Source organism: Pocillopora damicornis, chromosome 8 (assembly GCF_964200805.1).
Source record: "Pocillopora damicornis chromosome 8, jaPocDami1.2, whole genome shotgun sequence".
In the NCBI taxonomy this organism is placed as follows: domain Eukaryota; kingdom Metazoa; phylum Cnidaria; class Anthozoa; order Scleractinia; family Pocilloporidae; genus Pocillopora; species Pocillopora damicornis.
In genome coordinates, this window is record NC_142677.1 from 10253028 (window position 1) to 10269155 (window position 16128).

Sequence of the window (16128 nt, forward strand, 5' to 3'; positions counted from 1 at the left end):
CAAATTGACGAAAAGTTTATAATGACTTTCCCAACGGCCGGAGCAGTAAGAAAAAGGTTAGAAACATTGTTAAACGATAAAATGGTACTTTGAGTAGCGGGATTTATCTCAGATATTTCTGACAAAGAAATTGCGTGAAACATTGCACTAATGTCGCAAATCATTATATTCTGGGAGAAAGGACTTTCAACTTCGGATTATGTCGTAAGCTCATAAAAGTTTGGGCTCTGCAGGGTGAACTCTCATATATGCCACCATCCCTCCTTACCTTGTCAACATAATCATGACAATCCTGCTGGAAATGAAAATACAGGACAAAATAGCAATACTATAACATCAATTGTATAGAATCTTTACTTTGCATCCTTTACTTTATTCATTAAGGTCAGCTACTGTTAGGAAAAAAATAGATACCCGCGTTCTTTCTATAAATGTGTTTATAACGAGAGATTATAATATCTCGGCTTATAATGATCCCCACCTCCTCTCCTATGATAACCTTGAGGAAGCCTTGCACCCCTACCCCTGAGGGGATTTTTAGAGTGTTTACAGCAATCTAATTCATAAATGAGTGAGTGTTGAGTGAAATTGTTTTTTCGATCACGGCGGTGAATTGGTTCATGGGCCAAATGGCACGTAGACGTTGACAGCAATTCAACCTGTTTGTGAGTTACTCTTACGTTCGTTTTTTTTGCTCAATAGTTTCTTGATAATACCTTGTACACGCAGTGAGAGGCAATTAACTTCTTTTTGCCCGGGGGGGGGGGGGGGGCACATGATTCGAAAAGTTGTTCACAAACTCGCGGTCGATAATTTTCTCTGGTTTGCGACAAACCACTTCTTCATTTCTCCATTTTTTGCGAGGTGGCCAAGAGTAGGAATTGGATTCCCGACTACTTGAGAATCGTTAACTACGTATATGTACTCAACATTCGAATACTGTTTAGGTTTGTAATAACTTATTATACGAGAATATTGATGAACATTTAAAGCCTCTTTAAGAATAGAATGGATGCCGCTAATCGTCAGTTTTCATTCAACTTTTCTTTGGTTTGGAGATTGGGCACCTTCTGGGCTTGTTTTGAATGGGGGATAAGTTTCTAAAGCAACTGTGGTGCTGCATCGGTGAGAGAGTATAACAAGGTAATTTAGTTTTATCAACTGAGTTGATTACGTAAACTGGCCCCCGTATGGAGTTTCAAGCGTTTGCCCTTCGTAAGAGCGAATGCATTCGTCATTGGGAAGAGAAACTGTGTGAGTATGGTGTCTTCCACCGGAACACAACACAATGACCAAGGCTACGCTCGAACCCTGACCACCCAATCTTGAGCCCAATGGGCTAACCAGCAGTGACCAGTGCTAAACCAACTCTGCAGTTAAATGTACTTGTAATCGATGGAATATCGAAGTTTCATTTTTTATTGTTCTTAACTGTTCTCATTACACGTTGGTACATTTTGAAGTGCTATTATGATCGTTTCTGCTCCACGTATACTTTTCACCTTTTCAGCTTTTAGTTTTTTTGCTGAATCCAACATAAAAGAACGTGCTAATAAGCGTGCTAAGTGTTTTTACTCTTACTGGAGTCTCTTCCTTTCATTTCTACATGATAGATAACTATTGCCAACGTGTTTGGCAACACTGACACGAAATGATAGTTTTGATTTACCTGTTACATGTACACCAATCGAGAAAGTAGCCTTAGCTATCCCAGCATGGTTTTTGGCAGTACATTCATAAATGCCTGCATCCTCGAAAGTTACATAGCTGATAACCATAGTGTTCTTGTTACCAAGTCGCTCTCCATTCTTGGTCCATTTGTTCTTTACTGGTGGGTCGCCCCTCTCAAAACAATGTGTTGCAAGAGCAGAGTTCAATGCAATGGAACGGTTCTTGAGTTCAGGATTAAGTTGAGGTGGTACTAAAAAGTTAAAGCGAGAAAGTTTCTCTAGGCTTGGTATGTTTCAAGTCAGGATCCCAAGTGAAAATATTGACATAATGTGAGATAGCGTGCGAAGATAAGAGCGTGTGTGTATCTCCAACATTACATGCAGCTCGGCTTCCAGGTTACGACAGCAACAACAAACCACTCTAAATTTGTAATATCCAGGGCTATGAGTATTAACACCCATTGTTTGTTGTTACCTGGTTCAGAACAAGCTATGAAATTGCATGAGGTCGCGTCGGCGTATACTTACTTTGTGTAAGTTTACACCATCGTACATTTTAGCATCAATCGATTTAAAATACGTCCACTGCTCAGTCCCAATTGCAGAGGAAAACATGTAAATATTCATGGTTCGACTGGAAGATTCTACAGTATCAATGCAATCCCACGCCAAATGAACTCTCATCTGCTCCTAGTTGTTAACTAAGTTGTTAAACAAGTTGTTAAACTTGTATTATACTCTTTGGAACCTAATTCCAAACATTAAAGCGAAACATTACGCCTGACTGACCGGTCAGGATTATTATTAGGTGTCCTTTACTGGAACTTCCTCATCTTAATTCCAAAACTAAACCCGATATGCAACTGCTAAACTCTTTATTACGGTTACCTTGGACTTTGACATAAATGCTGTCACTGGATGACCCTCCAGAGTTAACCGCTTCACAGGTGTACCTCACTTGGTCTTTTGTTGTCACCCTGGTCAGACAAATAGCGTTGCTCTGTCCTCTAAGGGTACCATATTTTGTCCATCGTATTTGGGACTCAGGGAAACCTGCATCAACTATACAAGTCAAGTTAACACTGTCTCCTTCTCTGATGGTATTGTTTGGTATAATAACATGAATTTTCGGAAGAGCTAAGAAGAGAGAGGAAATAACAAAAACTGAATGCTCAACTAAACTCTTAGACTTTCCTTTCACAACAGCCAATCATTTTCATCCATGTATTTTATCACTTTTAAATCTTTATCATGTGACGAATTAATCCTCCCAAGTCAACTCAATTAGAAATCTCTGTAAAGTAAAACTGGTACAGAACCCGTGTCTACCACCAATTGGTTGAGCACAAGTAACAAACGTAGGAAACAATTCAGTATTTGACCTGCTATTGAGGTAAAAAGTGCCTTATTCTAATCTAATCACATTCTTATACACATTTTCCTACCATAAATTGATTGCAATTAACTTTATAAACATCTCATTTACAAGTACAGGTCAAAATATCATTTCAGAGGTACTGTGGTTATTAACGCTGCTCTTCCTACAGTTTTGAGAGCACTTTAAGAGTTATTCGTTGTTTTAAAGAATCTTAGACTTGAAAAAAATTGGTCTGATAACATCACTTTCGCTTACCCTAATCTATTGAAAATGAAAGAATAATGCTTTCAGTTATCGTTATCATTTTTTGACCCAGCTGATGTATTTTGTCATTAAATCGAACTTCAATAAAATTCAATTCTGATTGAATGTCGCTGGAGCTTCACGGTTCAAAGAATACGATTTAATTGATGGGGGATAAATTTTACAGCCTGCTTTCTATCGCTGCAATTCCGTACTCACTTAATATTAACACACTTGTGATTTTATGGTCACTTGTAACCCTATCAGCTCCCTTATTTTGTTGCATGACGCAGATGTATGTTCCGTTGTCTCCTTCATGGACAGGATTAATGCGTAGACTGCCATTGGAAAGTTGAATGAATCTTCCCAGGTCCACTTCCATTCCTCCTTGTTTACTCCACCTTATCTGCGGGCTTGGAGTACCTTCGGAACTACAGTGAATAATTCCAAGAGTGCCGGCAATCACACTTTGTCGAGACTTGGTCTTATCAGTAAATCTCGCTGTTGAAAGAAAAGAGATAACGTAGCTTTACTCGACGAGAGGTCGGGAACTTCGTTTACAATTGCCTCGGTTCCAAAAAGATAAGAATTTTTCACCTATGCGGTGCAGGAATAATGTAACATAGAAGTGAAAAATAAATATAAAAGTAAATGTTATCTTTCTCAAAAGATATTTAGAAACTAATCTTAGCAAGTATCACCATCCATCACTAACCTAACAGGTTCACATGTAGTCAACAGTGATATTAACAGTTCAGCTCACCGTTTACGTATATTATGAAATAATGAACATATTCCAGTCTTCTGCATTCATACGTCCTCCGTCAGACTCCTGCACTCTGTCTATGAAGAGCTCACCATTGTCAGAAGTCCTGATCCTCTTTCCAGACGTGGAATTCGCGTCTTGATATTTACCATGAATGAACCGTCTAACATAATTGGTCTTATTTTGCAGCAGCGAAGCATTTTCATTTCTACCAATATCCAAAAACAGTTGCTTTTTCTCCAAGACTTGTTTGTTCTCTGTTAAGACCAAAAAAAAGAACAAAAATAAAAAAAAAACTGGTTATCAAAAAGAAGAAATTTGTACCACAAAATGTAAACAAAAAACGTTCAAAATTTGAGAAATTTTCCAAGTAATATCGTTTCAAAGTCCCTCGTCTATTTTTTATGGTAGGGTGTTGAATGGCACTATGTAGGGAGGTAGGTCGTTCATGGTAAACGTTCCCCACCTAGCTATAGTTTTATCACACTAATTCTCTCATAAGTCTATTTTGAACAAAGTGGACGCGCCACATTTGAATTCATCTGATGATTAGTTTGATTAAACGGATTTGATCTGAAAGAAAAGTCTTACTGGGTTGGCACAACGCTTGAGCTGCTTTGTCATCTTTTCGACACAGTTCAGCAGACACATTAACATCTCTATTGAGATTTTCATCAGTACGAGGACATGATGCCAGTTGAGGTTCACTTCCTGAGCAGGCTACATCAAACATTACAAGCGGAATTTCATCTTCCTTCACATCTGAGCCAATGAACTCAGCCAGAGCATCTTCGAAACCGAGTTGACGGCAAATCACTTTAAAATCATTGAAGTCCCATGCATTGCGGCAGATCTTTCCCCATTCCCCCATGAAAAATACTTCTACTCTTCCACCGTAGTCCTCATTTGCTCCATTTAGGCGAACTGGAACTTTATAAATGAAGATTTCGCTTATTAGATGGTATATGGTATAGGTATAGATGGTTTATTTAAATCACATCGCGGCCCGAAGGCTGAATTAAGTAATTTTTACAACTTTTAAAAGGACAATAATAATCTATGATAAATCTATGTTAAATATAATGGTAAAAATGAACAATAAATAATAATAAAACAATAAATAATAATAAAAAAAGGCGCTACATGATCTCAAGAAAATTTTGCTCTGGGTGCATTTATAATAGACATTTGCCCCAAAAGGAAGGCATGTCGACAATTTGACTTAAGGTTTCCGCACGAACTTCTCCCAATCATGTTGAAGACTTCGCATCTAATTATTTCCCTACTGTATCTCGTTACCAACGGAAAGCTGAGGATCTCTAAAGATCGGCTAAAGATCTCACGGCCATACTGTAATACAAGAGCCACTGATCGCTTTGGACAGGACAGGGATTGCTTCTTAAATTGCACGTGATGTCGGTTCTTTTAAAAAGAAACACAATCTCCTAAAGGGGACCTATATGTAAATTATTTTTTAGAGAGGAAGAAGCGTGAAGAGGACTCTGCTGGATTTTTTTCTTCCAATGAACACAAACGGTAGCGAATGACTATATGACGAAGGGCTAACACTCGAAACGTCATCTTTGAAACTCTTCACGGTAGTCAGTTTACGTTATCAACTCAGTTGATAATACTAAATTACCCTTCATAATAGATACCTTGGCAGAACTGCATTTGCTTTCCAGCTTTTCCTCACAATTGGTCAACTTGGTGCAATTGTAATGCATGTATGTGTTTGTGGTATCCTTGTTTTTTGTTTCATGAAATGAACAGTTTTCATAAAAAAGCATTTTGGTGGTAGCCCATTGCCATACACGTTAGATTTTCTTCAACTTTATCCCAGCCATTGGTACAAAGCCTTTGCCAGGTATTGTTTCTGTAGATTTCCATCACCCCGAGAGATGGAATCCTCTCTGTCTTAAATCGCAGAGTAAATGCTGATGAAAGATATCAAATGTTTTATTAATCATCAAGTAAAGAGTTCTCATCCAAGAATTCCTTACGGGCATTCTGTACAATTCGATCACTGCTACAAGTAGAAATTTTCGTCATTTTACAAGTACCTTCATGACAACTGGACGTGTTGCTACATTCCCTAACAACTGCTCTGGTCCCATTGCAATATTTTCCACCAAACGCTGGTTCTGGATTGGAACACTCTCTAGTCCTTGTTTGTATACCATTGACCGTTTTAGAACACAGACTCCAGGAGTTCCATTTGCTCCAACCACCATCAACTTTTAAATATGATGCAAAATACGAGACATATGTACAAAGTCTATACTTGTAAATACAATATTACATGACATTCCTCGAGTCTCTCGAAGGTGGTAAACAAGTCTAGCTAAGGACTCTCCGGCTGCACAAAAGGTTAATATCGATATATAATGTTTTCATCAATGACTTATTATAAATAAGGAACGCCAAAATGCAGTAGCATTGTAATTGCGCTGGGAAAAACAAGTTATCTTATTTGGACAAACTTTTGCATTGCACAATCTGATCTCGGAAAATGGCTCTTGGCAATTGCTTGGAGGAGTCTCGCCACAACCCCGATAACGGGTTTGGAATCCAATGCCACAAGTCACGGTACAGCTCTCCCACGGCCCCCACGGACGCCACCGCCCTTCAAATGAATTTATATTTGAAATTCAGTTTCAATAAGAAGTAGCGAGAAGGAGAATTTTCATAAAAAGGTTTTTGAACTTGGAGGAAAGAAACATACGAAATGACGTAAAGATTCGGAAGCTTCAATTTTACATGCTTTTATTTAAGATCGGTCCCATAGTGACGCCTATACTTTTTTGAGTACCGGTATAACAGTTATCTAATGTGCCCTCAAGAAATGGAACACAAGAATATGCCCCTCCAGTTTTGTCAGTTAAATTCAATGGCTAGCGAGGTGACGTCAAAAACTACATGGTTTGAAAGCGTACATTGCCTGCAGAGGACGTTGAATTATATTCAGTTGACTTATTTCTCATTTCAAAATGTTCAGTCTCGATTATTGTATTTTAAGTTTTCTAACAGTTTCAATGAATCTCGGTTATCTCAGTTGCACAGCATTTCAGGGTCTATTTTAAAAGTTCTGCTCTCAGAAATGTGGAAGGTGTGCATGAAAGAGTATACGTTCTTTGTGGACCTTTAGTTAGTCCACTGATAATTTAAGTTTCTGTGTCAGTAAAAAGCAGCGGGAGTGAAAATGTCCGACAAGTGACTTCTATACTTAGATGAAAAATGAACCAGTAGAGGTAAGGTTAGGATTAATAGCTTCAATTTCACGTGATTTTAATTTTGAGATCGGTCGTATAGTTTCGACTTAGTTCTCTGATTCTTAATAAAAAAGTCAATGGCTAGTTAATTCAATTTTCCACCATTCATTAATTACTATGACTTTTCTTTTTATTTTGTTTGTTTCATTTTTTTTCCTAACGATTTTTCGCCCATAGCCCTAAAGTTGTCGTCCCAATCTCTATTTGCGTCAGTGATTTCATTAACGTTTACCAGACGGGCAGGGTCTCATGAACCTTGCCCTGAGCGTTTGTACGGATTGCTTAAAGAGCTACAAGCGTAAAAATTCACACTTCTCCTTCATTCATCCCATGAAACCCTAAATATGCCCTGCTTAATAGAGTTTAGAATGCGGGTTTATTCAAGGCGTGAATTGCCGTCAAGATTACCAGGGACATTTGTGAGCGCAAGTTTTCCTGGTTTTCGAGCACTTTTCAAACGCTTTTCCCGTGCTTTCCACAAGCGGTGGATTTTCACCTTGTAATAAACGTCAAAATCTTTTGAAAAAGACCACAAAATTTGCCTCGAAACTTCGCATTTGCCTTTGACGCTTCACTTCTCGGCTTAATATTAATTTCTCAGCCGTCGTAAGGGGTTTAGTTAGTGAATAACTATGTTCATATCAATTTTAAGTTACGTCTTCGCCCTGATTTGAGCCCAGACGTCCATATGGAAGTAAGATACAAATCAAGTATTATTGACTTTTCCCAATTATCCATTGGGGTATTTCTGGCTGATATACAGGCATGTGCTCCATAATGAAATTAAAGTTATCTGCTCATAATAAACCTTAAGATATTTACTTACCTATCCTTATATTTAATGGCTCTGATTTGATCCCAGATGTCTAAGAAAAAGAAGAAACAAATCAAGTATTAATAAAAATACAGCCTCTTACAATTAATGGTAAACTCGTCATTTGATAGGATAATGTGCAGACGAGCTGATCAGCATTATGACTGACCAGCTAAACTTTTTGTTAGGAAATGTCAATACCTTTCAAATTTGTCTGACCTCAATGGATAACAGATCTAGCTTTTATAAATATTCTTTCTTGCAATAGAAATCACAGCTTTGCGTGTGCCGAAGATGCGTCAAAAATTCACCGCTCTCCCTGCTCTGTCTAATAAGGTTATTCAATTAGACCTTGACTTAAGCATCAGAATATTTTTGTGCTTCCTATTAGTCAGAACTGGCCATGAGTCACTAAATGTGATTGGAATAGCACATTAATGTTGACATACCTGCACACTGATTGGCAAATGTAACGAGTACGAAGAAGAAGACCAGCTTACAGCAAAACATTTAATGACAATAGACAGTCAAAGACTTCGTGTGGCTTCTGATATAGCACAGTTTTTATTGCATTGAAAAGAACTAGAGGTTGTATGATGACGCTAGAGGTAGTGTTGATGAATATTTGTCAAAACAGAAAACCTGCCGTATCCCAAATATTTATGAGTACCCTGTTACACGAGAGAAAGATGATTAAAAAAAATTTCCCTTCCGAGGAAAACGAAATATTCGGGTTAGCGTGTTGGCGTAACGTTCTGTTTCAATTATCATGTTGATAATTAACAAGGACTCGTGTGAGATATAAGCGATCCTCGCAGCTATGAACACGGAACTAGTAATTGAAATGAAAAAAATTCAGGCCTGTACGGGATTTGAACCCATGACCTCTGCGATACCGGTGCAGGGCTCTACCAACGGAGCTAACAAGCCAACTGTGAGCTGGACGTAATGTTGGATCCAAATAAACCTTGGTGAATAATGACTGGAAACATATGAAAATCATATATGTGCACTGCGGTGAAGAAGTGAGATATGAGCGATCCTCGTAGCTATGAACACTACTGAACTAGTAGTTGAAATGAGACCTGAAAAAAATTCAGGTCCGTACGGGATTTGAACCAGTCATATTTCCAGTCATTGTTCACCACTTGGAAGATTTATTTGGATCCAACATTATAACCAGCTCCCAGTTGGCTCGTTAGCTCAGTTGGTAGAGCGCTGCAACTGGCATCGCAGAGGTCACGGATTTATGGGTTGAAAAGATATTTGCCTGCTGCTTGTAGTGGCCCTTGGAAATTGAAAATTGGGAAATGTATGACCTAAAAGTGTTTCAGTTTTATGAAATGTGTGGATTGAAGCTCAAGTTTTTCTGGATTAGTCAATCCGGCAAATCATGTGTAAAACTGAGCGATGGATTGATGGATCAGATTTTGGCATAAAATTTATTTATGCAGTATCTGTCTGGCTAAATTGAGGAAAGTGCATCATCTCATCTTTGTTAGCAGACGTAGGCTTTCATTCTCAACTTGATTTGAAAAAATTAGATCACTCTCGATCAAGGTTGCACAATAAAACAAGAAAAAAAGAAGGAGGAAAGAAAAGAAGAGGAAGCAAAAACCACAAATAAAACACGAGGAACAAAATTGAAAAATTAATAGGAAGTCTTTATGAACTGACTATGGGGCAAATGGAGTTCCTGCCTTAGAAGTAGCACTGTGAGTCAATGTAAAGCAGACATGTCTTTAAAAGACTATCAGCATCATTAATCTAGTTGATATTACCTTTCGATGTCCAGTTCTTTTTGTTCATCAAGGAAAATCTTTCTCAGCATGCACTTAGCACGGTACAATTAAAAGGAAATTATCTTTGTGATACCAAATTTGCATAACATGTTCGAACCTTTTGTACAGTGCAGACACTAAACATACAATATGCTGTCTCCTTAAAATTACTGTAAAATTAAAAATGGCCCGTTTCCAGTTGTTGGTATTTTTTAGACACACAGCTACTGACAGACCACTCCATTCTCTGACAATAGTTATCAATAGCAAAATTTTACGCCACAGGTGTGTCACTTGTGATGAAAAAAAGGAAACTGACGGAATATTTCGTTAAATTTGTTTTAATTGAACTGAGAATGGATTTAAGTCGTGATAACAATTGCCAACAAATTTAAAAATTTTCAAAGAATTAGTGAAACGAAATTTTTATATTCTGAAATTTTTTACGCGTCTACGCTAGCGCATCGACAGCTAATGTATCGCGACCAAAATTTCTTTATGAAGTACAAAATAGCGGTACCTTTTTAAATTTTAACTCGCGAGCACCTGTTCTGTCCCTTTGAATTTAGATCACGAGTATATTAATTAACGGCGGTAGAACAACTGTCAAAAACAATGCTCGGAAAAACTGTCTGCCTGTTTTCAATCAGCTTGCACAAAACGTTGATAGATATCCTTATTTAGTAATTTTTTGGTTTCTTTTTAGAGCCAAAAACTGCATAAGTTTTCTTCCCTCTCGAAATAAATTTGTCTTTTTTCGCAGGTAGGAATCGAATTGGGACTCAAAGAAGTGTTAAAGGGATACAGTGTGCGACAAATAATTAGCGGAAGTGTCATGGATTTAGAGGAATCATTCTTTTCAAATAGAAAAAGATGACGTTAGCAAAATTGTGCCAGAGAGAAATCTAGTACTGATCAGTTCTCTCCAGTCGCTAGTTACCACAAACGACATCTTCTGATGATGTTCTCGGTAGAGGTGGTATAATAATCATGCCTCACAAAAACCTCTCTCCATATTCTGCGTTGTTGACATGCAGGTCGCATTAGGAGAGAGTGTTAAATTCATTCTTGAGAATAGCTAACGTATTAGCTGCGTGGCAGTTGACAGTCCACAAGCAAGCAACCATAAAAAATCCAGTCCCCACCGACACACGTTGCGGTCTGTTCTTCCATAGACCGGCAGAAATGATACCAATTTCTTGATGGGTGCACCTTTCATGATACGGCATGATACCTGTACAATGTAAAGCTATCAATAACCTCTCGATGGATTAGCTTACTGCAGTTCCGCTTTGAGCAAGGCCAAAAGGTAATTACTATACTCAAGGACTACACGAAACAGGTTCATAACCAGCACTAATCGTTCTAACCGACTTTTTAAGCCAAACGTTTGATTCGGGAGCATATATGTCGGAGAGAGGTTTTTACTGGTAGTATCCCTCTATAACGGCTGCAAAACGCCAGTATTCAGCGTGCTTTATTATTTTGGAGGCGAGTAACTTAACATCAAACGTGATCTTGAATACCTTCAGTAATATAACTTATTTGAGGAGACGGAAGCGTCAGGCAACAAATGCACATTTTTTATCGTGCAAATTGTATTTCAGCCCACTGTCTTAAAAAAGGTGATATGGTCGGAAGGGGGTAGTGGGGCAGGGTTTGATCTTCGAATTTAATTGGCTTAAAACTTTACGTGGCATGTGGTGCCACAAGTGAACCACAAGAGTCGTATCATTATCACTTGCTCTATCCATTTCTCATGACAACAATTAATGAGTTAGTTTTAATCCTAAATTTGTAAAGCTACCCTACGCCATCAATAACCAATTATTTTTGAAATTTATTCCTCTTTCCTAACAGGATTCAGCTCCATTTATCTTCGTATCCATTCTTAACATATCCGCTTCAGAAAAGTAGCTTCACGCAGTTAGGTTGCAGGGTATAACTGAAATGGTCTCCATGACCTTGGATCTTTAGCATAGAGAAGAATGAACTTGATAGTGATATCTTGGCTTTAGTTTTGGCAAAAGATTAAGTTATTTCACCATAGAATTCACGAAACTGTTGAACTTTCTTAACGGTTGATAGTCTAGTGAAGGATCATGGAAGATCGCATATTTTTGTGTTAGTAAATTTGCTACGTTTTTGTAGTTTGGAAAAATACATTTGCTCGCCTATCAAATTCATTATTCAATGAAAAACGTTCTTTCGTCCAAAAGAGTTTCATTCACTATAGTTATCAAAATTAATGTTTGGAAAGTGATCTTTACATTGCAAATTATAATATAGTTTTCTTGTGAAATACTAGAATGTCAATATCATGTCTCCTCATCCTAACTAGAGTAACTGGGCAAGTATACAACTTTCAGTTTAAAAACGATGTTATATAGGATTTGAAAATGATTTTATTAAAAATCAGATCAGAAATTCAGAGTTTTCGCGAGCTGACGACAACAAAAATGAAGAGGCTTCTGCTGATTGTGCGTGCGAAATATGTAAGTTTTCTTTACATGGTTCGAAGTATATTGAAATAGAAGGACTATGCCTTAAAATCGTATTTTGAACTTTTAAATCAACCATTATTATAGTAGGTGCCAAGGCAACCTGTGTTATATTTCCAAAGGTACCTTAACATCAATATGTGAAGGAACGATCACCCTCTTCGCTTTATAGAGAAAGTTGAGATGCGTTTGCAATAGCACTAGAACATTGACATGTTGTTCAATTGAAAGAACGGCTATAAAGCGTCGAAGCACTTTGAAACAAAATGTATATGTGCATGAACATGTAAAACAGTCTTAATCATGATTTTTGGATACAAGATTGATATGCTACTGCTAAGTAAATATGTAGTTGAGAACCAATCAAACGGCCTCTTCAACTACACACTTGATGAAAAAAAGCTTTCCTGTTTTCTCAGCAAACAACATTTTTTCGAAGAGAGCTGTTAAGGAAACGATTGGATTCTCGTCCAACAATTTTACTGGATCTGTGGCTTAATGACATATTCGCTTTCAAATGGAGAACAGCTTTACTAACAATTCAGTTCAAAAAAAATACTCCAGAAGTTCTTACTCTAAAGAAGTAGATTGCTTCCAGAGAAACAATCGCCATAGGTAATAAACGGCTTTTGTTTTAATAGTGATGTCCACTTTGCAAATGAGAAAATTTTCTTGTGAAACATCAGAATGCTAATATAATGTTCCTTCCATTCTAATTACACCACTTGGACAATATACAAGTGTCCGTCTAAAAAAAGATCGCTTTCATTATGAAAACTTAATTAAATTGTATCAAAATTAAAATTTACTTTCAGTATTTATGCAAGCTAATGACAACGAAAAATTAAGAGAACCACTGAGTGTGCGAACATGTTCAGTAAGTTTCCCAGTTTGCGGTCTGAAATATTTTTAGATACGCTCAAACAGTATTGATATCATATTTTTTTAACCTTTACATTCCAAGTTATCGTAAAAAACCATGACCTTATTCAATGCCATGGTAACCTTCATAATGTTGTTAAAACGAATTGAATGACAAAAATGGAAACAAAGAAGCATGGTATTGGCTCTTAAGAATTTTTTTTTTAACTTCAAGTAAAATTCAAGCATTTTGTGTTGTTTCGAAATCAAGGCGAGGGTATATTATGTTATTACCAGAGCTTATGTGGTAAATAGTAGCATAAAATAATTTCGTTGAACATCAGCCCACGTCAGGAACGTCTTTGATCCCAGAGACTTCAGGTGACACTGCTCTTGAACACATTTTTTTGCATTAGAATTGTTCTTCCAATGACTAAAGTGACAGGATAAAGATTCTAATTAAATTACTGATTTACCTTCCTCTCTTCGCCATTTTTTCCGTGATCTGAGGTGGCACAAAATTGAATACTTAGTTATAATCTAACTAATTCTCTACGAAGTGATTTTGAAATTCGTGGTAACTTCTTGTTCAAAAAGTGAAACAACAGCAACGACAACAACAAAAACAGTCTTTACCATCGCTAATATGCACTTTCAGAGACAACCAGCAACGACAACAACAAAATTGAACAGTCTTTACCATCGCTAATATGTACTTCCAGAGATAGCAACAAGACTTTCAGGAACTGAGTGGAAAGTGAGACTAACACAATAAAATTACATAAAATAGCTAATTAGGAAAAAAATAGAACAAGAGTTAACAAGCTTTAGAATTTCTTGAAACGCTAGCTCTGTCTGACATTATAATACTGTTTCCAAGAAACATTATGGATTAAGAGAGGAGGAAATTTGCTGTCAGTTATCTGCTAGTGCTGATCTCTTTTCACATGTATGTTATACATTCAAATAATTTCCTTTCAATATTACAACATTAATGAGTACCATATCGATTTAGAAGAGCGTGCGAAATGGTATCAAGTCCTGTGAGATCATCGATTTTTTTCCGTAGTTTACTTTTTTCCTTGTAGCTATAAGTGTAGACATGCTCTTGGAAATCCCCCTGTTTTCTTTGGAGTGGACCCAACATCTGCTATCAGTGAATTTTTTCTACTTTCTTCCATCTATAACCCACTTCGTCAATTTCTGCAGAAGTACCAATTTAAGGTCATTGTTCTCCAATGTAAGACTTGTAATAAAATAACTTTATTCGTTTGTCTCACGATGGAGTCACTTTGGATGTTGATCGCGACTTCTTCATCAGGCGACGAGGTCAATTGTTTACGTGTCGCTATTTGTAGCACGTTGTTTCGCTGCCGTTGGTGCATTTCAATCCTCATTATTCGGGAAGTTAGATGGTGCTCCCTCATAGGTCCGCATTGATCGGCTGTTGAATTCTTTGATCGTGGGTGTCCAGGCTTTGGGTATTTCGATTACATTATCCCTATTGATGTTGTTGGGGTGAAGTCTTATATGGATTGCCTCTTTGACCCTTCGTTGAAGAATTGTTGAAGGCCTTTTAAGCTAAATGCATAACCTACTCGATTGCGAAAGAAAAACGTTACCACCCACGTCGGAAATTTCCAAAGTGATATATATTTTTGCATGATTGTGAACCGAAAAAATTTAATTGGGGTTATAAACTTCTCAGCTGGTATTAACAATATTTCCTCACGATACAATAAACACCTAAAGTGGTGTCTCTCAGTAAAAATTTCATTTAAGATGGGGGCTGATAGCAGGTTTTGTTGTTGTTGTCTTTTTTTCTCGAAGGAATAAAGACATTTTGAAATGAATAATAAATTAAAATCGTTATGAACTACTTAAATTAGAAATGTTCTGACTAAGTGCTTGGATATTCAGACATGGTTTGATGCTACTCTAGTTTACAGATTTAATAAATGTAACTGAGAAGTTACAATTCATAGACCCAACGTTTCGACACTCCTGTCTGGTGGCATCATAAGGGGTGGTCTAAACGTTGGAATAAGTGGTTGTTTCATTTGCTCGCTAATTAGCTGCCCTTTCTTCTGACGAGGTGTAAAAATAGGCGTCAGGTAGTAAGCCGTTATTATCACGATTTGATGGAGCGTAGGCGGAGTTGATATGCCAGGCTTCCAAACAAAGGTGCTGGTAACGTCGATTAGTAGTGATAATTTCAGAATTATCCCACCCAATTGTATGGTTAGTAAGGCGTGTGTGCTCCGACAAAGCTGAATTTTCTTTTTTGCAAAAGGAGACGGCTTTTTGATGCTCTTGCAAACGTATACGAAACTGACCTTTGGTCTGTCCGATGTACTCGTGATCACAGTCATGGCACGGAATAGAATAAATAGCGTCTGTTCGTTGTTCTTTCGAGACAGGATCCTAAGGTTTGGTAAAAATATGTCTTAAAGTCTGGAAAGGTTTTTGAGCAACTTTAACGTTGTGGCTATCCAAAATCATCTTGATGGGTTCCGTAACACCCTGAATGTAAGGAATAACAGCAAAACCAGTCGCTGGTTCCTTCTCATCAGGAGTGTTACTAGATGTAACTGGTTTCTGGAAGTTAAGGAAAAATGTTTTGGTATAGTTCAAGTCGCGGAGGAGAGACTCAAAGGAGACGCGTCCCTAGGACAAAGAACTTCTTTATCTGTGGAGGATATAATTTATCTGCTGTCCTTTGCCTTAAAACCACACAATTTGCATACAACAGCACCTACTATCAACAGGTTTTTGGTCCAGCTATGGACTTTCCCGTCTTTGCTGTCATTGCCCATATGGTAATGGAAGACGTGGAACAAAG

The 16128-nt window shown here is 37.5% G+C and overlaps 2 protein-coding genes across 3 annotated transcripts; both read right to left on the bottom strand.

The window, feature by feature from the left end:
- Window positions 1–62: 62 nt before the first annotated feature.
- Window positions 63–3999, bottom strand: LOC149041323 (putative oxidoreductase PXDNL). Its single transcript, XM_089180851.1, has 4 exons — window positions 3993–3999; window positions 3511–3792; window positions 2559–2864; window positions 63–1921 (listed from the first exon to the last, which is right to left on the bottom strand). Exons 1-4 carry the CDS (start codon window positions 3997–3999, stop codon window positions 1578–1580), a joined length of 939 nt encoding a protein of 312 aa, XP_089036977.1. The 3' UTR covers window positions 63–1577.
- LOC113672184 (uncharacterized) lies at window positions 3156–9005 on the bottom strand. Of its 2 annotated transcripts, XM_089181023.1 has the most exons (5): window positions 6121–9005; window positions 5716–5994; window positions 4649–4987; window positions 4055–4314; window positions 3156–3792 (listed from the first exon to the last, which is right to left on the bottom strand). In XM_089181023.1, the coding sequence occupies exons 2-4, from the start codon at window positions 5729–5731 to the stop codon at window positions 4067–4069; spliced, it is 603 nt and encodes a 200-aa protein (XP_089037149.1). In that variant the 5' UTR covers window positions 5732–5994; window positions 6121–9005; the 3' UTR covers window positions 3156–3792; window positions 4055–4066. The 2 variants fall into 2 exon arrangements, with proteins under 2 accessions (XP_089037149.1, XP_089037148.1); XM_089181022.1 differs by having other exon boundaries at window positions 3774–4314.
- Window positions 9006–16128: the final 7123 nt, after the last annotated feature.

Coding starts and splice junctions, on each gene's coding strand:
- LOC149041323 (XM_089180851.1), bottom strand. Junction 2,865..3,510: donor CACAAGTGTGTTAATATTAA/GTGAGTACGGAA, acceptor CTGTTGTGAAAG/GAAAGTCTAAGAGTTTAGTT. Junction 1,922..2,558: donor CATTTATGTCAAAGTCCAAG/GTAACCGTAATA, acceptor TTAACTTTTTAG/TACCACCTCAACTTAATCCT.
- LOC113672184 (XM_089181023.1), bottom strand. Junction 4,315..4,648: donor TCAAGCGTTGTGCCAACCCA/GTAAGACTTTTC, acceptor TGGTCTTAACAG/AGAACAAACAAGTCTTGGAG.